Below are 27,225 nucleotides of genomic sequence, written 5' to 3' on the forward strand. Positions count from 1 at the left end.
GCCTCGCAAAGAAAGCCTTAGAGAGGCAAAGCAGGACAGTGCTGACAGGGAAAGGGTGAAAGTCGTACACCTGTTGGAGGACTGAGGTCCAAAACTTAAGGTAAAAATCAGCCCTTGGTTTTTCCTTATCTCACACAAATAACAGTGAGCATTTTCCACATGAATACAGGTTTGCTTCCCTTCCCCTCCCCTGCATCTAGACTCCCCGATCCTGTTTCTAGGCTATGCACTTGACTGCCAGTTTTTCAGGAGAGAGGCAAGACATTCTACTGGATGTAACCTTCTACTGCAGCAGCTACATCCGTAAGGTCTCTCGCTTTAGAGAGGGCTCACAGGGATGCTTTGGCTGTAACCTGATGGACCACATTTCCGCCCAAATGCTCGAAATTCTTGGTTCACATTAATGAGACCCCTTTGGCCCCTTCTCTTGTCGCTCGAATTTCTAAACCAATCAGAGGAAGGAAAGGTTTAAAATAGGACCCTCTCTTCTATTTCAGCACCATGATCAGCACCTGAGAGCACCACACAAAAATCCAATCAGTTTCAAAGCTGACAACCCTGGGGTAGCCACTGACCCTGGGAGAGATCTGATGAGGTCTAGTCAAGATGACAGTGACACTGCTCCAAAATATAAATGTATTTGCTATCAGAACCAGTATCAAGTTTCATATGGAAGAAAACCTTAGGAAGTACCTGGGGAATTTTATATGTTATGTCACTAGAGCCCCTGCCTTTAGGATACGTCCGGCTTCTATGTAATGCAAGTATTCACTTGCTGGACTGAATCTTTATCATTTTTTTCACACACATGGACAAAAATAGAATATGGCAGAGATTTTAGGAACACTACTGCGACAGCAGTTGTCCATGCAGTAGTCCTGTAGCAACCAAACATAGGTGTTTTCCCTGAGTGTGTTTGTTGTTCAATCACACACACTCATTCATTCATTCAACTAACATTTATTGAGTATGTACTATATGTTGCAGGGATAATGAATAAAAGTAATTGTGAAATTACAGTTCTCCTGATATCTTTTTAAAAGATTGGGTGAATCTTTTTCTGAGTATGTATAAGGAGAGTGAAATGTTATACTTTAGTATTTGCAGCTAATGCTATTTTAATGTATTGTGATTTTCTTCAACAAGTATTGTACAGGAACATTAAGGCTGCAATTAACTACATACGTTAATTGCTACAATTATGATGTTACATTGCGGAAATTTTAATAGTTTTTTTTGGCACCTTTAGAAAACTAGAAAATAGCTGTGACTTGGTCATTAAGTTATTTGCAAACATCTTCAGTGAATCCTTTTATTACAAATATAATCTTTAATGTTGAAATGTGGGATAAAAAACATATCCTATTGAGTTTTATATACATTATCATTTAATGTAGCACTGAAGCACTGATACGAACATATATTTTTTTAAAAAGACCTCAATTCTTATCAGGTTTAGAAATGATTTAGATAATCTACCAAAAATATCAGTGTAGTTCTTTTTAAAAATGAACACATAAACAAATTTAGACATCATATTCAATGCATCTTGATTAATGATAGTTTAAAAGCTATAAGTAAACTTAAATTTTAGCAGGTGGAAAACATTGCTAAATTTGCTGAGGTGAACATTTGGGATGGGGAAAATAGAGAGATTTTATTCATCAGGGAGAACTCTAGAAGTCTACATTATATCTGGAGCTCTGCCAAAGTGTATATTACCAAAGACAAACCAATCCACTTCTGCATTGACTTTGTAATTTGTAAAAAACGTAAAAGATTATTCAACCAATTTGGATTTAATAAGGCAATGCATTAAAGAGATCTGTTTTAGATTTCAGTTGCAAAATGCTGTGTAACATTAATTATATTCATTTTTAATATGGTGCTTTCAATAGGTGTTTTTTCACAGCATGCTGGAAGTTTAATATTGTAGTTGCCTTTCTAGTTTCATTTTGAATGCATTTTAATTTTAAACAGCAAGTTGTGGGTCACAAGCTGTCAACAAATTAAAATTTTTCACAGTTATCTAATAACATTGTTAAGGTTTTTCATTAGAACTGGAACAATCAGATTTTTTATCCAAGCTCTTGTGGATTTGGGTAATAAGAAATTGTGTGGTCAGGCGGAAGAAGATTCACTGATTTTTCTACTTGTTGAATGCCTGCGTTTGTTTCCTTTATAGAAAGCACACTTCTCAAGATAGAAATGGGTTTTAAGATGAAAAATTAAATCTATATATTCAGGCCTCTTTGACTGAAAAGGTAATTGATTCATTTTGGTTATGCCCAGGGTATAAGTGACTGCTTTTGACAGCAGAATTGATGACATGTTAGAACCCTTTAGGGATAGGATAAATTGACTAACAAGATGTAAGTGCTCCTCTTAGCTATAGTAGGAACACTTGACTCCACTATAGTCATTCCCCTAGTGATAAGACAGAAAATTATTTCAACATGAGTGCCAGCTCTAATTATTTGATAGTGATTGCATTAGATACTATGCCAAAAATGGGGGAAGGCTTCTTATGAACCCTGAATTCTGATGCAATAGGGAAAACTACTGTGATCTATTTATAATGTCTATGGGGATAAAAAGTGATTGGGGTACAATATTGTGTAATTCACATCTCTGAGTAAGGTAATCCTAATGAATTACTAAGTATGGAACTTGATAGAGAACCTCCATTCAACTCTGGCCATATCCAAGAGGATATGGGAGGTTCATTTGCAGAAACACTTCTTTCATGATTCTCCTTAACAAGAAAAGTTTGTTATTGTCTATACAAGTAAGAAAACTAAAATCCAGTAAATAGTAGATCATAAAAGTAATTTCATTAAATAAGAAAGTTCCAGTTAATGACAAGGTCAGGATGAAAACCCAGGTTTCCAGACCTGTGACTACATCTATATAAAACCATATTCTTATTTTGATAGGTGAGGCCACTATTTATTTAGTGCTGTTAAATCCTTTTTTTCTAGAAGTATTCATTCTTTATCTATAAACTTATGAAATACATAAACCTTAATTGAAAAGATCACTTCTGGAATATCCAAGACATTACCCCAAGCCTATCCCAATAATACGGATGTTATATATATAGCTATCTATGATTCTTATATAAAAAAAAGCTATCTACGGAAGGAACATAGATAGCTTTTTTTTTTACAGTGTTTATTCTCTTTCTTTACCCAAATAACCATATTCTGTTTTAGTCGATTATATTTATTGGATAGTATTTTAGTTGTAAGGAAGTGAAGGCCTTGGAATATCTTACAAATGTCATGTGAAAACTGTTTTTCATAGTAATGCACCTACAAAACCTGATGTTTTCAGTGCATTATTCTTTCCTGAAGCTTTGGAATGGTTCTTCCAAATTGCCACATTGTTCTTACTATGAACCTTTCCTGATAGAAGTATCTTTACTTCCAGAGAAGTGCACCGTGAATTTTTCTAGTCTTCAAGAAAGAAAGGTTCCTATGATGTGACCAAGAGGATATGGGAGGTTCATTTGCAGAAACACTTCTTTCAAAAAGAAGAGTAGAATGATAGGGCAAGGCTTCATTATTCTTCAAGATTTTAAGATACCTGTTTTCCATAGTCTCTTAGGACTCCAGAATCAGTTATTCCTGTTCAAAATAACTCAATACAGTCTTTCAAATGGCCAGGGTCTACAATATGCTCTTCCATATCTCTGATTTTATCTCTCTGATTTTCTTTTTCTCTTTCTCTTTCTCTCCAGTCACCTTGTGCTCCTTTATAGTCTAAGAAGATGCCAGGTCCTCGCCCAATTCATATATTCTTCTTTTTTCTTTGCCTGAAATACTCTTTCTCCAGGTAGCACTTTGGATTACTCCCTCAACTTTAGGTCTTTACTCAAATGTAAAGACATCACAGCTCTCACTGACTAGTTTTCATCTTCTCCCTCCAAAAACCTCCAATACCCCTACCCTGCTTTATTTATTCTTTTCCCAGAGGTCCTTCACCACCTACCATATGTTTTACTTATTCATTTTGTTTATTATGGTTCCCCCTTTCCTCATTAAAAGGTAAGCACCTTAAAGGCACAGATTTTTGTCTATATTGTTTACTGTGGTATCAGTTACAGATGGATTCTGTCTGCCTATTACCTGGGGACAGTGCCTGACATAAAAGCTACTAAAGAGGAAATATATATGAGTAAATTGAAATAACAAGTGATGTTTCTGAACTCTCCTTTTTAAATTAATTTCTTTTTGGCACCCATGCAAGACATAGCTAGTCAACTCAGCCATGTCCAAAATGGACTTCCTCAGAGATCATTTATTCAAAATTCAAATTGCTTCCCAAAAGCCTCTCCTGCACAGGAACATACTATCTCAGAGACACTTTTCTACTATTATGAACAGATGGGCAGCCAGGGATGGTCTTACACAGAACTAGCAATCAATTCAACTGCAGAGTCCTTCAAACTGGTTGTCAGATGCAGTACAGTTCAGTATTTTCACTTCTAGTGACATGTCTTGTGCATGAAGGAATGGCTACGTGATATACAAGTAGCCAACTTACCAGCAGGATATGAGGCACTTAAGCAAACCTATCTGCTTCTTTGGCACTTACAGGGCCTAGGTATACATGTATTGGAGAGGGCACATTTCTAGCACCAGGGAGATTATATATGCTCTTGGATATCACACCCAGCTACACCTTAATGAAAATTCTGGGATGAATTATCCATATTTAGCCTTCTCTTCTTTGTTTCTCATCTGTTTCTCTACAAACTCCAATTCACATCTTCTTCTACTGTTGAACATTATTAAAGGTGACTGGTCCTTCGTATCAATGAATATTTATGGCATATCTCTCATTTGATTTTTTTTCATGAATTTAAAAAATTGTCCTCATTTGAGTTCCAAGGATAGCCATAATTTCCTAACTTCCCTTATATTTCCTCAGTCATTCCTCAGTTCACTGGACTCCTCTGAGTATTATTTAATGGTTGGTACTCTGTAGAATTTCATTATTTATTTTAATTAAGTCCCATTGTTTTACATCCTTGTTAACTTTTTGACAGTACAGGCTTTCTCCCCTCAAGTATGGCCACCATAGCTCCCCCACCACCAAAGCGCCCATAGTCCTCTGTGGTAGTCCATTGTGCTCTCCCCACGCCCTACAGTCTCCACCTTCTTCCTCCCCTCCTGGATGTCTCAGATCTATGATTAGCTTTCAAGGCTTGGTTTTGAAGCTGGTCTTTGACCTTTCATTTGGTTTCTCTATATTCCACACAAAAGAGAAACTATCCAGTATTTATCTTTCTCCTGGCTTATTTCACCTAGAATAATGCCTTCCAGCTCTATCTATGTTGCTACAAATGGCATAAGTTTGTCTTTTTTGATCAATGAGTAGTATTCCATTGTATATCTGGAATTTATTTGTCCTTGGTCTTTTTTTTTTTCCTTTTCTCTTTATACAGTCTCCCTGGATTATTATAGTTTAACCTATAGAGCAAAGATTCCTAAACCCATATGTCCATCACAGGTCTCTCTTATACTTGCCTAATAATTGTGGTCACTAAAGAGTGATCTTATACCAGCTGTTAATACTCAGTGTCTCTCATCACACTTGTTTTTATTTCTAAATTTCCTATCACTGTCAATAATACCAACATTCTACCCATAATCACCCAAGCCTAAAACTAATAACTCACTCTGGATTCCTCCTTTGTTACTTTCATACAAAAGGTCACTACATCTTCTCACCATGAGTTCTTCTCCACAATACATATTCATATCACTGCCTGGAAACTGGTCTTCATTTCTATTATAGCATCTTATAGTAATTTTTTAACAAATCTATCCTTAATAATGTCATAAGTAAAACACTATAGACATACCTGATCGTATTCTCTCTTTGTAAATTTCTTTAATGCAGCTATTTCCTTTTCTCTTAGAATAAAATCCAACTCATTAGCATGGCAAATGCCTTCACTATCAGGACTTTCTTGACTACATCCTCATTTCCCACTATTGTATCCTATTTTGCATACTATTATCATACCGAGACCATTTTCCTTTTGGTTTGCCATGCTTCTTATCCTTTTCACATTGTTTCATTGATCTTAAATACCCATGTTCTGCTTTTTTATCTATGTAGCTCTTTCTCCAACTTCATTTCTTAGGCAGGCATTGTCTGCCTTATGGGTCCTTTCTTTGATACCGCATTTCATTCAAGTAGCTTTCCTGGGTTTTCCTTTGGGAAAACCATGCATATTCAGGTTGTTTTTCTTTTTTAGCACAATAACATTATTGCTGTTTTATCTCTCTATACCATTCTCTAGAATTGTCCTTGTTACCTAAATAGCATCAGTGAGTGTTCATGTAAATAAGAATAAATATATCTGGGATGTACATGGCAAAATAAAATTATGATACATTACATTGATAAAAAGATTACATCTCATGACCCAAACTAGTAAGATTGATTTTAAGACTGCTCCTTCAATCCAATTTACATTTATTGGTTATTAAGAAGTAGGAATGGGACAGAAAAGCTTTCATTTAAACATAGTGAATGCTGGTTGTAGTGTGGATGTATGTCAACCTCCTCTGAGATAGGCATACTGGTTGTAGTATGGATGTAGTGTCAACCTCCTCTGAGATAGGCATTCCTATATGCTTTTCTATGATGGAAATGAGATTAATATCCTTATTTGAAAAGATCAAGGAATTAGATAAAGCCCATAGCATATTTGTGTACAAAGGAATGGACCCAGGAATCCTAAACCTGATTATGGATGGGTGTCATCTATTTTATAATAGTGGACACGAACCACCACTTACTCATTCAAACCAGGAGTTTAAGGCAGTGAGTTAAAAAAAATAGAGACCAAAAAAGTCTAACCCTCCCTGTTCCCTCAAATACAAACCAAACCATCACAGAAAGTTTCTGAGTATGTGAGCATATAGATATGGATATAGATAGTCTCAGTCACTTTTTTTAAAGATTTATTTATTTATTTATACAAGCACTGGTACAGTCAGAAGCGCAGGAGGGTGAGAGAATTCACCAGAGTCAGAGCGGGGAGCAGAGCAGGCAGAGGGACCGAAGTACACTGCTGAGGGGAGCAGCAGGCGGCAGGAGAGGTCTGTGCACCATGCAGGACCCTCACCTGAAGGGCCGGGGATCAAACCAGCACTGCAGAGGCTGATGGGCAGCTTTGCAGCCCAGCACTCAACCAGTGCGCCACTGGGGAGGCCCCTCAAAAAGTCACTTTTTATGAGATAATGGAATCACACATCAAAAGGTCATTCATTGCCATTAGTTCTAATTATGTCATGGACGTTATGTTTTATGACAAGTTTATTGTTAAATCTTTTAAAAGCTGTTTGTAAAGTCGAATTCAAGAGGTAGAGAAAACCTTTCTTTCCTTTAAAGTGAGATTTTGAAAGTTCTTTCTTGACCTGTGAGTGCAGTTTTTATCTTCAAAGCCCTCATAAAATGCTGACACTTAGAGTAGCATTGATGTCTCAACATAAAAGATTTTAATAGCTTTGAAAATTTAATGGTAAAATCTTCTTTTAAGATCAAATTTCCTGATGCTTGTTCACTAAGTAATATCACTATATGTATCTATTGTTGTGATATTTGCCACAGAATGACAATTAGCAAATTTGTATTGTAAGCATTGGCACTTTCATTTAAATAATCTTTATTCATAATGGTTATGTAGACTTTCCTCATTATGAAATCTCATTTGATTGCAATTTATTAAGATGTTGATTTGTATTAAATTTTTAGCCACATGGATCAAGAACATACAAAACTATTACATGAAACAGCAGTCTTGATCAATATGTCTAATTGCACTAAAGTAAATGCCAGGTTTGGTGGGGAACTGAATTTTTTTTTCCTAGTTTAGACCTGAAGCAATGTCATTTTCATACTGAAATGTACAGAATGGCTAACACAGTCCTGAACTACTGATTCTATGTAAAAGACCCTAAGTGAGAATAGAGTAAGTTTCTTACAGCGATCCACAGGCCCGAACAGCAACGCGGACAAAGTCAAGCTCTGCTGCTGTTTCACTGAGATAATCACCTAATTCCTGGTGGAGACTGGGTAGGACATAAAGCAATAAGCATAACTGCCCAGGAGCACGGAGTTGCTTTTTCTTACCTGGGAAAGACGTTCACACAGAGTAGGCCAAACAAAACCATGATGATTTAGTTTGAATGACTGTAAGTCCACACTGTAAAGGTGTGGCTTTAGGTTATAAGCAATTCGCTTTTTTTTTTTTGCCTTGTTGGTTTGAGACAGTTTTTTTTTTAATTCTTCCTGGAAGAAAATGAAATAACTTAGAGAACAGAACATTGTAGCCAGGGGAAAATACTTTATATTTTTAGAAAACCTTTAGCAGAATACCTTAGCAGTTTGGAGCACCGACATTGAGATCAGGTTCAGATCCAGGAATAGTCATTCACTAGATTTGTACCTTATGGAAAATTATTTAATCTTTGTCAGACTCTCCTTTTAAAAATATGGCAATTATATACTATACAACTGTAGGGCTGTTGTATATGATGTATATAAAATATTTTTCTTGGTAAGTGCCATGTAAGTTTAAGGTATTACTTGATTAGGAGAGTGATAAATAGTTAGCTGGTACTGTGGTACAACTTTCGTGTTTGAGCCAGTGTTGGAGAGACATGCATACTTGAGAGATTCTGGATTCCAACTATCTTTTTGAACTGGGGCTTACCTGTATAATTTTCATTACTATAGGCTTGAACTTAACTGGAACATGCAGGTTTGTAGGGCTTGTGAAACTCTGAAATGTATATCTATTGCTCTCAGCCACATGAGGCTAATTGTATGGTCCTTCACTAGAAAATTCTTATTTTTCAAAGGATTATGAGAGATCAGTGCCTTAGCTAGTGGTATTAATTTCAAATGATGAATGAAGGAGCGAGAACAGGATGGAATAGAGGTGTTGACCTAAGGGACCTACTAAGTGCCCCTGAAATCCCTAAATAAAGACAAAGGGGACCAGAGCAGGGATCTCTTCAAGTAGCCACTGTGGACCTCCTTCTTCTCCCCTTTCTTTTCCCCAGTATTTGGGCATTTATGTCTCTGTAGTACAGGTTTTCTGAAAGTGGAGGATTCCTATGAAATGTTTCATAAACCAAAATGGCGTAAAACCAAGAAGCAACTATCATGTAGTTACATGGAAAACTTTTTAGCATTCCCAGACACAAAAATAACCTACCAAATCACACCAAATAACACATAAAATAAAAAAAATATTATATTGCAAAAAATAGGAACACTCAACCTGTGTAAAGTAGTTCACAAGGCAGGAACTTGGCAATGCTGTTCTCACTGTTTGGGGTGCACACTGCCTCTCTAACAGCTGCTGAAAAACAAATGCTGAATGCAATCTTGCTTTTCAGTTGGTAATAAAAGGAGAAATCCTGTTCAAGTTTCCTTAAGTTTGCAAAATAAGATGCTAATTAAGTCTATATAAGTCTATTAAGTCTAAATAAGTCTATCATAAAAGCAAAGTGATGTAATCCAAGCATTTGAAAAATGGCAATATTTTAATCGTTGTATATTCTAATGTTCACTTTGCTGTATTTTACTAGAATTTCTATTAAGAATTATTTACTAGAATTTCTGGTGACAATTACTTTTAACATGGAGAGTTCTTTTTCTTTGTCTTGTAATTGGAGTCCAGCCTTCAAGTCATCTGGGCAACTCTACAATAAAAATGATGGAAATAGTTGCTAATCCCTATAACAGCAAATAATATTTTAGCTGTCTGCATAACAACGACTGGTGTGTAAAAGTTAGATTTTACAAACGCACTCCTTCATTTGGTAAGTGCTTATAAAACTCAATTCCTATGATTGCTGCAAAGCTTAGTAATTTTCAACTTCCCAGCTATATGATTATTTTTCTTCACTTCTGCATTTCCCTAGAGGGTATATTTTGATGAAGGTCTTCTCTTAATGGGTGTGTAGAATTTAAGAGAAAAATATTCACTCCAGCATCGTTCTAGAATCCTTCCACTCAGCTCTTCAGGAACTGGCACAGATCTGACTGTTTCCTTCTGAGTTGACTGGAATCTCACTTCCTCCAGCAGAGTCTGAGGCCAGTGGTCTTAACCACATTCCTTCTTGACCCCATTCCATCTTCAGTGAAAATTTATATAGAACATGCTTATTCATAGTATTGAAAAAGGAAAATATTTTTTAAAGCAATGAATTAAGTGCTAAGAGATCTACTTTCTAATTTGAGTACTACCTCTCCAACTCTTTTCTCTCTGTGAATTTGTCACATAGATGTCAGAGCTGACAGCCATTCCAGGAAAAATCCACTATGTGTGCTATGTGCTGGTGGGAAAACTACAATAAAATGGTGTCGTGTTTCCTGATTTTTGTCCAGCTTTAATAGTTATTTTTCACTGATAAATATATATTATGGAGTGGAACATCACACAATTATGACAGATTCCTTTGGGACAATGTGACTAGAACTAAATGGTGATGAGTACACAATTAGAGAACAAAGTTGCCTTTTTGTGATCATTTATTTACTCTTTCAGGTCTCTTTCGAGAACACTGTTTCATCCTTTTTTCCTTCCGTAAGTTACTGACACTGATTTAAACACTTGCTAAACAAGGATATATTCTAAGAGGGGGTATGCAAGGCTTTTCTACCTTGTGTCTTCAGAAATTGCCAACACTGAATTTGAAATAATCAACAGTTATTCTTAATATTGTGATTTCATATATTTCTCTCTGTCCTTAGTTAAAGGTCTCTTCAGAGGTTAGCAAGATCATATACAGAATGAAATTTCAATTGTGAAATTTTATGACCATCAAAATTAATTATTCTCATGTAAATGTTTCTGCTATAAAAGCATTTTTATTTTATAAATGTAGATGAGTTTGACAAGCTACTTACTGAACCATCCGTGAGAGAAAATATATCCCTTAATGGGTGAAGAAAATTTCACTGACCTCTCAATAAAGATGAAGAATCTTGCTGTTTATCTCATATCAACTTCCTCTCTCCTGGTTCAACAGCTAATTCAATCCTTCTCCATTCTCCCAAAACCTCTAATATTTTCTCCATTGTCCTCTCTTTCTTATGTGATGATATCAAGTCCATTCTACACAAAGAAAACAAAAACCATCAGAAGATAACTTGCTCAACGTCACCACCAAGACCCTTAACACCCCTGGTTGCCCTGCCTTCCCCTCACACTCCCGTATCATAGTGGAAGAAATGGCTCTCTCCAGTCAAAGGCTCACCCTGACCTGTACTGAGTCCTCACTCCTCTGATGGTCTGCAGGAGCTCAGTCTACTGATTGTCTTCCAGCTTTCTCCTATATCTTCAGCATCTTCTCAACTGGATTCTTTTGTAAACATTAAAAATGCTCACATTTCTCCTTAGAGAAAAATCAAATCATAACTCCTCTTCCTGATAACACACTGTCACTCTCTTATCACACCGAAACTTCTTGTAAGAATTGTCCACATCTGCTGCTTTTACTTTATCTCCCACTCTTCAATCTAATGAAATCTAGCTTTCTTCCCTCCCCCATATGCTGCAAGTACTTTCTGAAGTTTATTCATCATTTTTTAGATACAGATTTACATTTAGAGATGAAATACAATTTTTAGTTAAGAAAAAGTAGTTTTAAAACATATTACAGTATTCTATTGACTTTTGGGGGGAGTAAAATTCCTTATTTTTAAAAAACTTTTAAAATCTTAATTTTTATCTGTGGCTATCAGTTGAGGTCCTATTATGTTCTAAAACCTATATCTGGCATTCCGTACTTTCATTTGACATAATAACCCTCCTCTATTTTGTAGACGAGGAAATTAAATCTCAAAGAGTTTAATGAGCCCCAAATATCAACTAGAAAGTGACAGTTGCCTCACCCTAAAATCCTTATACTCTGAACCATACTAAACATCTTGGTCTTTACAGATAATTTTTTATAATACAGTATTCTTATTTTGTGTTTTTTTTTTTTTTTAATTCAAAGACACATCACAGTTGTCCCCAAGTGTGGGAGGGACTCAGTTACAACATCTAATTTCTTTCTACTACTTCAATTGTGTTGTTGCCATTGGTATCACCTTCTATAATTATATTCCTGCAGCAGTAAAACTAGAGAAAAATTGAAAATAGAGATTTATATATTTGGCATAATGCAGAATTCATTACATAACAAAGGCTCACAGCACTTTAAATTTTCGTTTGGGAAACAAGATTTGCCATCCAACAGGAATTGCACTCTGTAACTGGAGAGTCTGAGGGTTAAACCCAAACAGACGTTGCTGAATGCATACTTAGAAATACTTTGAAAACTCAAGACTGAAAATGTTCATTGTTAGTTCATTGTTCTTCTGTCTAGAAGGCCCAAGAAGTCAATAGTCTACAACTTTGTGTACATGATGCTAAATGTTGTGTCCACTGAAGTGGAGTTGCCCAGGGTCACCAATCAGTGAGTTCTGTGGGTCCAAAACTAATTCTCAACCTTTGATTCAGATGATGTGCAAGATCATCATAAAATGTATCTTCAAGCACAAGGTTCCATATGTCTCATTCCACATCCAAAGTGTTTTTCGTTAAAATGGGGAAAGGATTCAGGTGGGTTGGATTCACAATTCAACTGCTAGCCACCCCTGCTGTAGGTAGGTCTATGTGCTTGGCCAGGATCCTCACACCTGACTCATCTTAACAGCAGTAGCTGTAGCCCCACATCCACTCCTAAGAGCCAACTCAGATTTGCTTCTGACAACATTGGGATTATCCAAAAGATACCTGGGCTCAAAGCCATTTCTCCTTTTCCGAAACACAGGTTCTGTCAAAACTGCTGTTGCTAAGAACTGTTCCCCTTGGGGAAAAGAGGAAAGGTCTGACTTCTAAAGATCTCAACTGGAATCTCTGGATCTCTGCTTTGCTAATACCACCAAGGACACTAATGCACAGAACATGTTTGTTACTCAACTTTGTGCCTTTCCCCACCCCCTACACATTCTTTACAACTGCCTGTGGGGTCTTGCTTCCTGACCTTGGCATGTAGTTCTGTGAATTTTGACACATATAGATTCGTGTAAATACTGCTACAGTACAGAAAATTTCATTCACTTATAAAACAAAAAAAAAAACAAAAAACAAAAAAAAACTCCTCCATCCCCCAACCTCTAAGCCTTAACTTTTATTCTTCTGTGAATCACTATAATTTTATTGTTTGAGAATGCTATATATATATATATATATATATATATATATATATATATAATCACACATTATGTGACTTTTTGCAACTGTCTTCTTTCACTCAGCCTAATGAATTTGAAGTCCATCCAAATTGTTGTGTGGATCAATAGTACATTCCTTTTTAATTGATGAGTAATATTCCATTATATAGATGTGTCATAGTTTGTTTATCTACTCACCGACTTAAGGACATTGAGTTGTTTTCATTTGAGGGCAATTATGACTACAGCTGCCACAGAAAAATTGCTTACAGAGTTCCATGTGAACATGAGTTTTATTTTGCTAGGGTAAGTATACAGAAATGGAATTCCTGGGTCCATATGGGAAATATACATTTAACTTTATAAGACACTGCCAGACAAATTTACATAGTGCCTTACCATTTTGCAAGGCATAAAACTTATCGTTGCTTCAAATCCATTTTAACAATTCTACCAGGTGTGTAGTGGCATCTTATCATGTTTGGTTTTTTTTTTTTAAGATTTATTTATTTATACATACAAAAACTGGGCTACAGGCCAGAAGAGTGGGGGTGAGAGGATTCACCAGAGACAGAGCAGGGAACAGAACAGGCAGACTGACAAAATACACTGCTGAGGGGAGCAGCAGGAGAGACAGGAGAGGTCTGCCATGCCATGTGGGACCCTTGCCAGCTGGCCGGGTTCGAACGGGCCCTGGAGAGGCTGCGGACAGCCTCACAGCGTGGCGCTCAACTGCCAGTGCCACCAGGGGAGGCCCAGCATCTTATCATGGTTTTAATATGCATTTCCACACTGGCTAATAGGATTGGCACATTTTCATAAACTTATTTGTCTCTTTTATATTCTCTTTGATAAAATGTCTATTCAAGTTTTTGGCCCATCTTGAAATAGGCCTATCTTTAAATAATTTCCTTTTTTGAAAGTTCTTTATATTTCTGATAACAAATTCTTTCTTGGATATATGATTTATAATTATTTTCTCCCACTTTGTAGTTGCCTTTTTATTCTCTTAACAGTTGTCTTCCACAGAGCAAAAAGCATTTTATTTTGATCCAGTCCAGTTCATCAATTTCTTTTCTTTTATCTAAGAACTCTTTTTACCTGACCTAAGGTAAGAGAGATTTTCTCCTAAAAGTTTTACGGTTGTACATCACACATTTAGGTCTATGATCTTCTTAAGTTAATCTTTGTACAAAGTATGAAGTTTAGATAAGATTCATTTTGTTGCATATGGAGGTCCAACAATTCTACCATCACTTTGAAAAAGCTATCTTTTATTGTTTAGGGATCTTGTCAAAAATCAAATAATATATTCTCTGCATCTATTTTGAACCCTCTGTTTTGTTTCATTAATCTGAGTGTCAATTCCTAATTAACACTATCTTGATTACTGTAGCTTTATATGAAGTCTTGGAATTCGGCAATATTACACCTTCAACTTTATTACTCATTTTCAAAATTGTTTTAGATATTCTATTTCTTTTACTTTTCTGTGCAAATTTTAGAATGTGTATATCCTAGTGTTTCATTTTAATCTTAATTATGTAATCTTAATTTATTAACACACTATGTCATTTACTATGTCTTTGTAAAGATTTTTTTAGTTTTGCTCATGTTAGGTTAATACCTAAGTGTGTTATTTTTTTGGAATGGTTGCAAATTTGTTTAAATTTCAGTTTTTGATTGCACATTTCTAGTTTATAGAAATTATATAGATTTTTATAGGTTGACCTTGTGTATTTACACTTTGTTAAACTCATCTGTGTTTCTAAGAATATTTTGGTAGACTCCTTGGGATTTTTTACATAGATAACCAACTATCTGTAAATAGAACAGTTTTATTTCTTCTTCTCCGATATGTATGACTCATTTCTTTTCTTTGTCTTATTGCACTGACTAAGACTTTTAGTGCAATGTTGCCCAGGAGTGTTAAGATTTTATGTTTGCCTTATTCACTATCTTTGACGGAGGCGAGCATTCAGTCCTTCACCGTTAAACATAATGTTAGTTGCAGACTTTTGTAAGATGCATTTTATAAGATTGAGAAACTTCCCTTCCATTTCTAGTTTGCATAATTGTTTTTTTTAAATTATGAATACATGTCAATTTTGTCAAAGGCTTTTCTGCATTAATTGATACACATCTTTAGACTTCAATGGGGTGGATTATATTGATTGCTTTTCAAATATCGATGCAGTCTTACATTCCCAGGATAAGCCTCACTTTATTATGCTATTATGTTATTCTTTTCATATGTTTCTACAGTCAATTTGCTAATATTTTGTTGACAATCTTTCATCTTTGTTCATGGGTGATATTAATCTGTAGTTTTCATTTTCAGTACTATTTCTGTCTCTGTTATGAGGATAATTTTGGCCTCATATACTGATTTTTTAAAAAATATTTATTTATTTATGCAATCAAGAACTGGGGCACAGACCAGAGATGTAGGGGGTGAGAGGACCCACCAAGACAGAGTGGGGAACAGAACAGTCAGACCAACTGAAAATACATTGCTGAGGGGAGCAGCGGGCAAGTCAGGAGAGGTCTGCTGCACCATGTGGGTTGCTCCCTGGCTGGCCTGGGATCGAACTCGTGCTGCAGAGGCTGTGGATTGCTTCATAGTGCAGTGCTTAACTGCTTGCGCAACCAGGGAGGCCCTCATAAACTGATTTGAAGAGTGCTTCCTCTTCTATTTTCTGGAAAAGTTTGTGTGAAATTGATGGGCTGTTTTTTTTTTTTTTATTTCTTTTAAATGTTTGGTGGAATTTTGCCAGTGAGACCGTTTGATCCTTCTTTTTCAGAAAAAAATTTAATGTCTTTTTAAATTTTGGGACAATATCCATAATTTATTTGCTCTTGGTGTCACTAGTTTGTGGTTTTTGAGAAATTAGTCATTTCTTCTAAATGTTGAGTTTATCTGCAGAAGATTGCTCATAGTATTTTCTTAGCTTTTTAACTGCTGGTCTGTAGTGATATTTTCCTTTCCCTCTCATAATGGTTATATGTGTTTTCTCTGTTTCTTTGTCAGTCCTGCTAGAGTTTTATCGAAAAATTAGCTTTTGTTTCATTGATTTCTCTGTTGTTTCCTTTATCAACATCATAATTTCTGCCTTTAATTTACTTATTTTTTTCTGCCTGCTCTCTTTTGCTCTTCTTTTTTTCTAGTTTCTTAGAGTGGAAGCTTAAGGTATGGATTTTGAGATCTTCTTTTCTAATATAAGCATTTAATGTTATAAATTGTCCTCTAAGCAAAATATCTTCAAATATCAAATATCTTCTAATATCTTCTAATATCTATCTAATATCTTCTAATATCTATCTAATATCTTCTAATATCAAATACCTTCAAATATCAAAATATCTTCAAATATCAAAATATCTTCTAATTTATCTAGTAAAAATTATTTGACCCATGGATATTTAGAAGCATGCTATGTAATTTCCAGATGTTTGGAAATATTCTTGTTTTCTTTCTTTACTGAGTTCTAGCTTATGTTTGTTATGGTCAGAGAATATATTTTGTACAATTTCTGTTCTTTTAAATATGTTAAGTTTGTTTTGTGACTCAGGTTATGTTCTATTTTGGTGACTGTCCTATGTGCACTGAAAAAGAATATGTATCTGGTGTTCTAGGTTGGAGTGTTTAATAAATATCTACTAAATCCTGTTGGCTAATTGTATTGTCTGTTCTCATAATATTGACCTCACTAATTTTCATTCTGCTTGTTCTATTATTGAGAAAGTAATGTTAAAATCTTTTCTGTAGCTGTGGATTTGCCTTTATCCCTTCACTTTGGTCAGTTTTTACTTCATAAAAACTGGTGGGTGCATACATACTTAGTATTATTATGTACTCTCATGTCTATCGCATTGCTTAACATGACTATATATAATGTCTCTCTTTATTGTTGGTAATTTTCTTTGCTTTAAACTCTGTGTTGTCTTATACAGCAGACACCCCCTTACTTTGTGAAAGTTTGCTATAGGACACTTTGCTTTTCTAAAAGACCTACCTGTTTATTGAAAGAAATTTAAAGAGGGTTTTACTTTAAGGACAGAGCAAAAAGCAAAACCAGCATTCAGTGTTTGTTTTGCAGAAGCCATTATAGAGACTTTGTAGCAAAAGCAGCAAAAGCAACAGGAGCTGTGCTGCCTAGCTTCATTGGGTGGTTTGGTTTGGTTTGGTTTGTTTGGGGTGGGGTGGGGGATGGGGACTACTTTATACAAGCTACCATTCCAGCTTTCCCTGTGTGCTAGTGTGCATTTAGATTGCGTGATATTTGTTATAATTTAGGAGATTATTTTGGGGTCTGGAGATTCTCAAAATTTTTTTTTCATATGAATTAATAGTAATTGCTTCTTTAGTTCATATCATTTTCAGCTTATGAAAGATTTTTCTGGAAAGACCTACTTTCAGACATCAGGTAAAAACCTGCAGTAGAGTTGCTGTTGCTTTCTTTTGATTAGTGTTTTCATGCTAGACTTTTTTTTAATCCTTTCACATTAAGCCTATCTATATCTTCATATTTGAAGTGAGTCTCTTGTACATTTATAACTGCATCTGAGTCCAAGGTCAAGTAGGAGGACAGAAAGAGGAAAAAGCTGTGACATCTGGCTCCACTCTCTCAGAGCTGCAGTTTCACTGGTAGAGAGAAAGGCTCCTCTCTTGCAGAGTTTTCCATCCTGGAGGCTCATGTTAATGGCTACGTCCACTGCTGCCACAAGAGTGCTTGTGGTGGAGCACAGAGAATGGGGAAGAGGTCTTGTCTCTGTAGCACCTGATGTTGAGTATCAGAGGAAGAGGGAGATGGTAAACTCACTGCTGACACTGTGGAACCTTGAATTCTCTTTTACTTCCCCAATCTCCAAGCTACTTTCCATAACCCTCAAATGGCTGTTTTTTGCATTATTCCAAGTGTCAAAGTTCTGTATAGTGTGAGCAACAAGGCAAATGATGTTTACACCATCTTACACAGATTCAGAATCTTAAAATAAATTTTAAAGCCTATAAAATGATATAATTTTATTTTTATTCAAAGACTTAACAGTGGAGGATGATTAGTGCTTCCAGAATGCTAGTCCCAAGTTTTTTCCATGTTGAATCTGGTCCTCTAGATATCTGGGCTCAGCTTCCACTGATGAATTTCAAGTCAGTAAAACAAGTCTGATTAAACTCTTAGACTCTCAGGGACACTAAACACTAACTGACCACAGACTCGTGTCACGTTCTTTCCATACCTCCCACACTTGCACTATCTCTGATTTTACTTCTTATTCCTTCAACTGCTCCTTAAAAGTGTGTCTGAGTTGCAGATTCATTGTCCTTCTCATTCTACAAGTGTCCCTAAGTAATCTCAGCCCTCAATTTTCCATTAGCATGCTTATGGCTTTTAAGTGTTTATCTCTACTCCAGAGGTTCCTCTTGAGTTCTCCATAAACATTGCTCTCTAGACATTTCTGCCTCTATACACTGTAGGCACCACAAACTCACTTTTCTTTCCATAAGGGACATTCTCAAGCAGTCAGCTGCCCACTAAAAACAATGTTGCTTGAATCGCTACTGCACCTTTCTTTCCACAACATTAACACAATTGTTGAATTAATACCATTGTTTTGGTCAATTCATTTCCTTAATAGTTTTGGAATTCATCTTTATTCTTTTTTTTTTTCCAAAGATTTATTTTATTTATACATACAAGAACTGGGGTGCAGGCCAGAGGTGCAGGGGGTGAGGGGATCCACCAGAGACAGAGTGGGGAACAGAATAGGTGATTGAAGTTTAGATAAGGGGAGGGGAGTAGTGGGTGAGACAGGAGAGGTCTACTGCACCATGTAGGTAGCTCCCTGGCCTTCAGGGATCGAACTCATGCTGTGGATAGCTTCATAGTGCTGCAACTGAACCCCTTGTGTCACCAGGGAGGCCTGGGATTCATCTTTGTTCTATCTCTACTGCCACCTTGTCTGGGCTATTCTCCTGTATTCTAAGATATTTTGCCTGATACCTTTGAACTTATTCTTGCTTCCTTTCACTTCATTTTCTTACATAGCCAGGGTAATCTTTAAGAAATATATATTTATCTTGTCACTGTTTTCCTTAAATCTTGTAGAATTTATTATTTTTCTAATGATTCACTTCTTAAATTCTTGAAATAACTGTACATTTTGCTGTTCTGAATATGAAATGAGTTCCTCAGATTTAGAAATGAAATAGCCATTAGGAACATATGTGGTGTGAAATTCAGAACAGGTAACTTTAATTTTTTTTTTTTGGTCTCACTGGCAAAATTCCACCAAACGCTGTTATTATTCTTGTAACTGTTTTGTTAATGGAAAATGGTGTAAATGTTTTAGATGCATTTTAGCTTTCTGATCACAGAGGCTCATTCAGTATCTTATGAAAAGTAATTTACTAAATGATTGTAGTGCTCTGGAAGGGTTTAGTCAGATGACGCTATCAACAGGTATTCACTAATTGGCTCATTTTGTGAAAATTTATGACAAGATTAATGTTGCCTTAAGTGCTGCTCTGCATTTGTTGACAGACTTAGAGGAGATCAGAGTTTGAATAGATGTAGAAAATCAGCTAATAAAAGTGAGTACAAAGTACTAATGTAAGTACACACAGTGCCTGTATGAAACTACTGCATGTTAAAAAAAATAGTCCTAACTTGGTCAAAACTGAGCATAGAAATGTGGCTCTGTGAGCAACCTGCCTGCTTTATTACAGCCTGTGCTTTATGAAAACTATTGTCCAGAGAGACAACAGCACAGAGAGAAGAATCAATGTACAGAGAGAAAGATGAAATCAAAGTTCACATAATTCTTCATCTGAAGATATTTTCTTCTACTAGTTATTCTATTCTCAAGAGAGGGACACTTAGACCTACTCTTTGAAATACAGGAGTTTGTATATAACAAAGTCTATGTAGATTGAGAAATGTGTTTTCCCAATAAGGGACTCTTAGTTCAAAGGTTGAGGAAATGAAGGGATAAGTAAGAGAAAAGGAGAAGGCAGATCATGAGACAAAAGATGTGGAGAGAAGAATGAGCTTGGGGGCCTCCCTGGTGGCACAAGGGGTTAAGCATAACACTGTGAAGCTACCTGCAGCCTCTGCAGCATTATTTCCATCCCTGGCCAGAGGGCTACCCACATGCACAGCAGACCTCTCCTGACTCACCCACTGCTCCCCTCAGTCAATCTGCCTGTTCTGTTCTCCACTCTGTCCCTGGTGAATCCTATCACCTCCCACACCTCTGGCCTGTACCCCAGTTCTTGTATGCATAAATAAATAAATCTTTAAAAATAAAAAAGATATAAGTAGTTTTCTAAGAATAGCATTGGTACAACTTTATAAAAAAAAAAAAAGATTTATTTATTTATTTATTTATTTATTTATTTATTTATTTATTTATACAAGAACCGGGGAACAGGCCATATGTGCAGGAGGGTGAGAAGATTCTTTGTGCAACTTTTTGTTGCCATAGCTATACCAAGGGAATATCTGGGGAACCTAGGCTTGCTAGATATATGTGTGTGCTATTATTACTTTGTGATATGCTCACTCTAGTTGTCATCTTATATAACAGATCTTAAGTTTGCCTTTCTCATTGGTATTTCATCTGTTGTTGTTCTTTGACTCATATGTATTATCTATTTTCTCCTATGATCAATGACAAAAAATATTCATTTCAATGCTTATTTACCTAATAGAAGAATAGAGATGCATATATCAGTTAGTATATAGGTTCAATTGCTGTAACTAAGATACTTAGTATAACAGTAGCTAAAACAAGACAGATAATAACTTCTCCCATAGGGTGTGAGTAGGAATTCTGAAGTTGGCATATGGTAGCTCCACTTTCATCATAGGCCTCTGATCAGGCTTCTTCTGTCTTAGTGCTCTACCACCCTGAACTCATGGTTTCCATCATGTGCTCCAACTAGATCATCTGCATTTCAGCCAACATACAGGAGAACAGGTGGAAAGGAAAGTCATGTTCATGTCATGTTTACTCACATCCCAATGGCTAGACCTTGATCAAATGACAGCACTTAGCTGCAGAGCAGACTGGGAAATGTGTTCTTTATTTGGGCAGTCAGATTGCTAAGTAAGAAGGAGAAAATGGATGTTGCTGCACAACTGGAACTTGCCTCCATAATTAGTGTACTCAGGTTTCTACTGTCAGTCAGCTTAAAATACTCTACAAGCAATTTTTTAAAATAACACATAAAAGCATGATAAAATAAGTATGAAATAAGGATTATATGAAACACTATTGATTAAGGAGATAAAAGCTTGAGTACAACATGCTTATCATCTGAGGAACAGAAAGGAAATCCAGGAACAGGGCCATGGGACTGTGGATTTAGATAAAGGAGGAAATTCCTGACTGAGAGAGTAGAATGTCTGATGAAGTTTATAAAAAGATGGAGATTAATGTACTTAGATCTTTTGCAAATCTTTAAGTTTCTTAAAAAAGAATTTTCTTTTTCAGATATTTTTTACTCATCAGACTGAATAAAGTCCTTGATTTTCTTTCTGTTTCTTTCCCTTTTCAGGATGCTTTTCTGGAAACAATTATCACCTTTTGGCAATTCATCAGAAGAGTGGGAAGCCAGCCTTTATTTATCACCATTCACAAGACATTGAAAAGAGTCTAGATGTAACTCCACACAAGATCTATAAACACAACTACCGTTCTTCCCATGCTCAAATAAGCAAACACCACCAAATTGTTAATTCAGTATTTCCTAGACCTGCATATGACCCATCTCTTAATCTGTTGGCTTTGGCTGGTCAAGATCTTGAAGTGGAAAACCTTCCTATTCCAGCAGCAAATGTGATTGTTGTGGTAAGTACTGCATTAATTGATGCTGGTGCTTTCTTCTGTATCTTCGCCATAGGGGTGGGGAGGTGGAGGATAGTAATGTTGAATAGTAATCAAATCTCACCCATATGTACCATAGCACTTCTCATTCTCTGATATTTCTTTGCTTTTACTAGATTATTGTCTGTTTTCTTCCTCTTGAATGTAAAACAATGAAATAGGAAAGTTTATTCGTACTCTTTGTGCATTACACAGTGCATGGTCCATAGTAGGTGCTTAAAAAATATTTGATTTTAAAGTTGATCTAGGAAGGCCTTACCATTCCAGCAGATCATATCATGAACTGAGCCCCCTGCCTTCAATCATGATGTGTTCTAGGAGAGGCCTTTGTGTCAGTTTAATGTAAATAAATAGAATACTTATTGAAGATCTTCTGGTCATGTGACTCAAATTGTAAGAAATCATGAAACCACTAAAAGGGAGGAAATGTAGTTTCAGGGTAGTTTTCTGTCATAATAGCAAATAAGATATTTTGGGATTGATGGATAGCATTTCTAATATCACTGAACAAGTATCAACCTTCATTCATCAAGACAGTACAACAGTACTGTTGCTTATGTACTTAAGGTTTATAACCCAGTCACAATGTCTCAATTTGTGGAGCTATGATAGTTTAAAATACTTACTTGCCTTGACCCTTATTTTGACCATTGTTCCTCTCAAATTAAAAATCTCAAAAAGAGAATCCATTTAGCTACATGGCTATTGCATTGCTATCCAAAAATATAATTAAATGTCTTAACTTTTAAGGCCAAAATGATTCAATGAAAACATTTTCATTTTGATAATCTCTCTATGCATCAAATATAATCAACTTTAACAAGTTTTTCTTCTTTCATTTTTTAAAATATACTACATGTAGAATACATTATTTAGTGTTGAGAATCAAAAACCCATTCATTGATGTCTTCAACTATCATCCATTGACTATTTTTGATTCACTCATAATTTGGGGTATCTAGAATTAGTCTCTGATTTTTACTTGGAAATGTCTGGGGGTAAATGTCAGTAATTCAATAAAGTCACAAATTGAGAATACAGGATGAGCTCTTCAGAGAAAATATGTGGGTCATTTGGCCTCCTGAAATACATGAACATATTTTCTGCATTTATATGAGTAACAGATGTTCTGAAGGTGAAAGTCATGTACTCTGCCTATTCACTGAAGATAAATGATGTTAATGATGTCGCTGTATTTGGATATGCCTGTGATAATGCAAGAGCTCATGGGAGACATTTTGTCCTGTGACCATCATATACCCATAGTCATCAACTCTTATAGTCACTTTGAATTACAGTTCTAGAGGTTGATCCTGTCTTGCAATGTCATGTACTAACTGGTTTAATTAAGGCATCAATGAGGAATTCTGGCAGGTCATTTCACTTTTGCTTTATCTATAGTTTAAAGATTCATGAAGAAGCTTTTTCTTTTCTTTTGGGTGATGATTACATGGAAGCAATAGACAGTTTTTCTACATTAGCCTACTCCTGGACCTAGCCTCTATGCTGTGGTTTTGGATGTTCGCAACAACTGTTATTGATAATGTTCCCTGTAATCCAGTTATATCACTTATGCACATGGCGATTTAGTAGGAAAACCAAGTATGTGGGTGGGGTTTTTTAAAAATTATGTTGATTGTGCTCAGTTTGCTCAAAAAGCAGAGGGTCAACATCATTCAGTTATCAACTGGTTTAAAAGTTCATTCTGTCCATAAAAGAGACTAAGGAATGGAGTGTAGGTGAAAAAGGGGCTATTTTGAGGTAGCTAAATGATTTTGGTGTTATAACTGATGTGTGTTTGTGTGGGTAGGACATACAAGAATAAGAAATATATGTCATACATATTAAACTATTATGTATGTGTGTATATACAGTGTATATAACCTCTGTAGTACCAAATCAATTAATATATGTGCTCCAAGTATAATTTATATATGTGTGTATAAATAAATAAATATATATAATAAACATATTATATATGCACACATATACATACTTGAGACCATATTGTTTCAGGAATATTACTGTGGCACCAAAGAATTATTTTGTAGCTGAATTTATACCAAATGAACAGTGTTAGTAAGTATCAGTTTCCTGAATTAGGGAAATTATTGTTTTTATTTTCAGCTACGGTAGAAAAGCCACCCCATTCTGCAAAATTTTTGTATAACTTGTAAGGCTTCCTAGCTCAGAACAAGTCACTTTCCTCCCTCTTGTATATTTTTCTTTCTTGTTTCTGGCATCATAAAGACAGTGAGCTTTAGAATAAGAAATTTAACAGGGACTTGAAAGAGGCATCTGTCCCTATCCCTGTCCCTATTTCCTTTCATAAGAACATTTGTCCACAATTGATTTCCCCCTTTCTTCTATGATCAGGAGAATCTGTGATTTATTTATTCCAAGAAAAGGGCAGCAGAATTAAAATATTTATTCCAAAGAAGGCTAATTATGTTCCAGATGCTCAATTCAGATGCTTTTGTCAGGATTTCTGTATAGATTTCTGTATATTTTTTTTTTTTTTTTTTTTTTTTTTATAGAGGCATGCTTTATTTATTTGTTTGCTGGTTTGTTTGTTTGTTTTGTTTATACAAGCACTGGGTACAGTCAGAAGCGCGGGAGGGCGAGAGAATTCACCAGAGCCAGAGTGGGGAGCAGAGCAGGCAGAAGGACCGAAGGACACTGCTGAGGGGAGCAGCGGGCGGCAGGAGAGGTCTGCGCGCCATGTGGGACCCTCCTCTGGTGGCCGGGGAGCAGCCGGGGATCGAACCGGCGCCGCAGAGGCCGCGCGCAGCTTCGCAACCCAGCGCTCAACCGCTGCGCCACCGGGGAGGCCCTAGATTTCTGTATAGATGCAGCATAGGGGGAATGCAAATGTCCTCAAGGTCGGTGCTATAATAGGAGTTAAAAAACAAAACAAAAAAACTCTAGTGTCTTTAACCAAATTCATGCTGAAAGTTCCACAGTGCTCATCACTAGCTTCCCAGGTATTCACTAAGCCACAAAGCCATAACATCAGGAAGGAGGGGCCCCAGGAGTGTGAGTGAAGATGGTGGTGGAAGCAGCTGTAGACCTTTTCAGTTCTGTAAGTTCAGCACAGCTTGCTGCATGAAGAATGTTTTAGCCTTGACAAAATCTAAGAAAATGGGAGGTTTGGAAATGTTTGGCGATTATCGCTGACTCTATAGGAGTCAGAGAAGGAAAATAAAAGGACTTCAGGAAGGGAAAATAAAAGAAAAAAGAGTAGAGAAGGACTAGGGGGAAGTAGAGAACGGCAAGGACAGAAACGGGAGGGGAGAGAAAATTAGGAGGAACCAGGAGGGAGGGAGAAGGAGGGGAAAAAAGAAAAGGCAGTGGGAAGACTCCTCTGAGTACATAAAATGGTCAGGAGTGTCCAGGAGGCGAAGATGCTGTCTGCAATATTCCTAAAAAAAAGTTTCTCAACTTGTTCACCACTCACCTAGACTAGCACACAGACAGACACATCACTGTACTATCATACTATTTAATCTTTAATATAAAGGTTATAAAGGTTATTAAGATCTAAAAGAAAAGAATGACAATGAGACATCACAGGTGAGTAGGAAAAGATTACTAATCATGTGATGTTGGCACAACTAAATATCTATTTGGCAAAAGATAATTATGAGGGCCTCCCCTGGTGGCGCAGCAGTTGAGCGCTGGGCTGCGAGGCTGCCTGCAGCCTCTGCAGTGCCAGTTCGTTCCCCAGCCGCCAGCGAGGGTCCCACAACAACAACAAAAAAAGATAATTATGATTTTGTATATATAGTATGCTAAGCACTGTGCTCAGAATTGTGCAATTCTTCTATAATCATTACAAAAATCCTATGGAAAGCTGTCTAGAGGTTCCTCAGTCTACTAAAAATGGAGCTACCATATGACCCAGCAATTCCACTCCTAGGGATTTACGCAAAGGACACAAAAACATTGATTCAAAAGAACACCTGTACCCCTATGTTTATTGCAGCACTGTTTACAATAGGTAAAACCTGAAAACAACCCAAATGCCCAAAAATGGATGACTGGATCAGGAAGATGTGGTATATATACACAATGGAATACTATTTAGCAATCAAAAAAAGATAAACTCATGCCATTCGCAGCAACATGGATGGAGCTAGAAGGAATTGTGCTCAGTGAAATAAGCCAGAAGGAAAAAGAAAAATAGTGGATGGTTTCACTTATAACAGGAATATAGGGGAACCAAATAAGACATCAGAGGAAAAATAATAACAGTACAAAACACACAAAAAAAACCCAAAACAAACAAGTATAAACCAGAGATAGCCTGCAGGGGAGGAAGAGGGAGAGGGATCGGAGGGAGGGAGAGAAGCACAGGGGACTGTGGTGATGGTGCACTGAAGAATCGGTGGAGGAAATTCTATGGGAACTACACCTGAGGGGAAAAAAAAGCAAACATAGTTTTAAAATGAACAATGATGTAAAATGTATGTAAATAAATTAATTTAAAAAATCAGGTGAAAAATCCCAAAATCCTGTGAAAATAACCAAGCCTTTAACTTCATTTCCCTGTTTCATCATTCCGCCTTTCTTTCCCTTATAAGCTACTGCAATATCCATATGATTAGTCCCTCTGCACCCACCATTTCCCACTTTTGTCTGAATGATCTGCAGCAAACATAAATCAGACCATAACACCGCACACACACACTCACACACACACACACACACACACACACAGCCTTTCCTTTCCCATAGGGATGAAACCCAGTCACTTCCCTTTGCCAGGATCTACATGATCTTACACCATCTGGGATCCAATAGCCCCAAAACCCTTCCCTACAGATTCTGACTCCACAATTATGAGAAGCGTCCCAGAAATTTGCATTCAAGAAGCATTCTGGGAGATTCCTGGGTTTTGAAAACTTAAGAAGTGTTACAGGGCAAAGGGTCTAAAAGACTGCACAGGGCAGGACCTCCTCTGGGTTCTGATATACACACTCACTGTCACAACTGAAAACAAAAAGGAGTTTTGGAACAGCCAAACAGAAAAAAAATATTTTAGCATGGTAGAGGAAGAACTATGAGGAAGAG

The 27,225-nt window shown here is 36.4% G+C and overlaps 1 protein-coding gene across 1 annotated transcript in view; it reads left to right on the forward strand.

The window, feature by feature from the left end:
* The first annotated feature begins 224 nt into the window (after window positions 1-224).
* PTPRR (protein tyrosine phosphatase receptor type R) overlaps window positions 225-27,225 on the forward strand; it is a 245,899-nt gene continuing 218,898 nt past the window's right edge. Inside the window, exons 1-2 of the mRNA XM_054696760.1 lie at window positions 225-303; window positions 21,824-22,116. Coding sequence (XP_054552735.1) covers window positions 225-303; window positions 21,824-22,116 — 372 coding nt within the window. The remainder of the gene's footprint in view (window positions 304-21,823; window positions 22,117-27,225) is intronic.

This window comes from Talpa occidentalis, unplaced genomic scaffold, assembly GCF_014898055.3.
Source record: "Talpa occidentalis isolate TD23 unplaced genomic scaffold, MPIMG_talOcc4v2.1 talOcc4.16, whole genome shotgun sequence".
Lineage (NCBI taxonomy): Eukaryota > Metazoa > Chordata > Mammalia > Eulipotyphla > Talpidae > Talpa > Talpa occidentalis.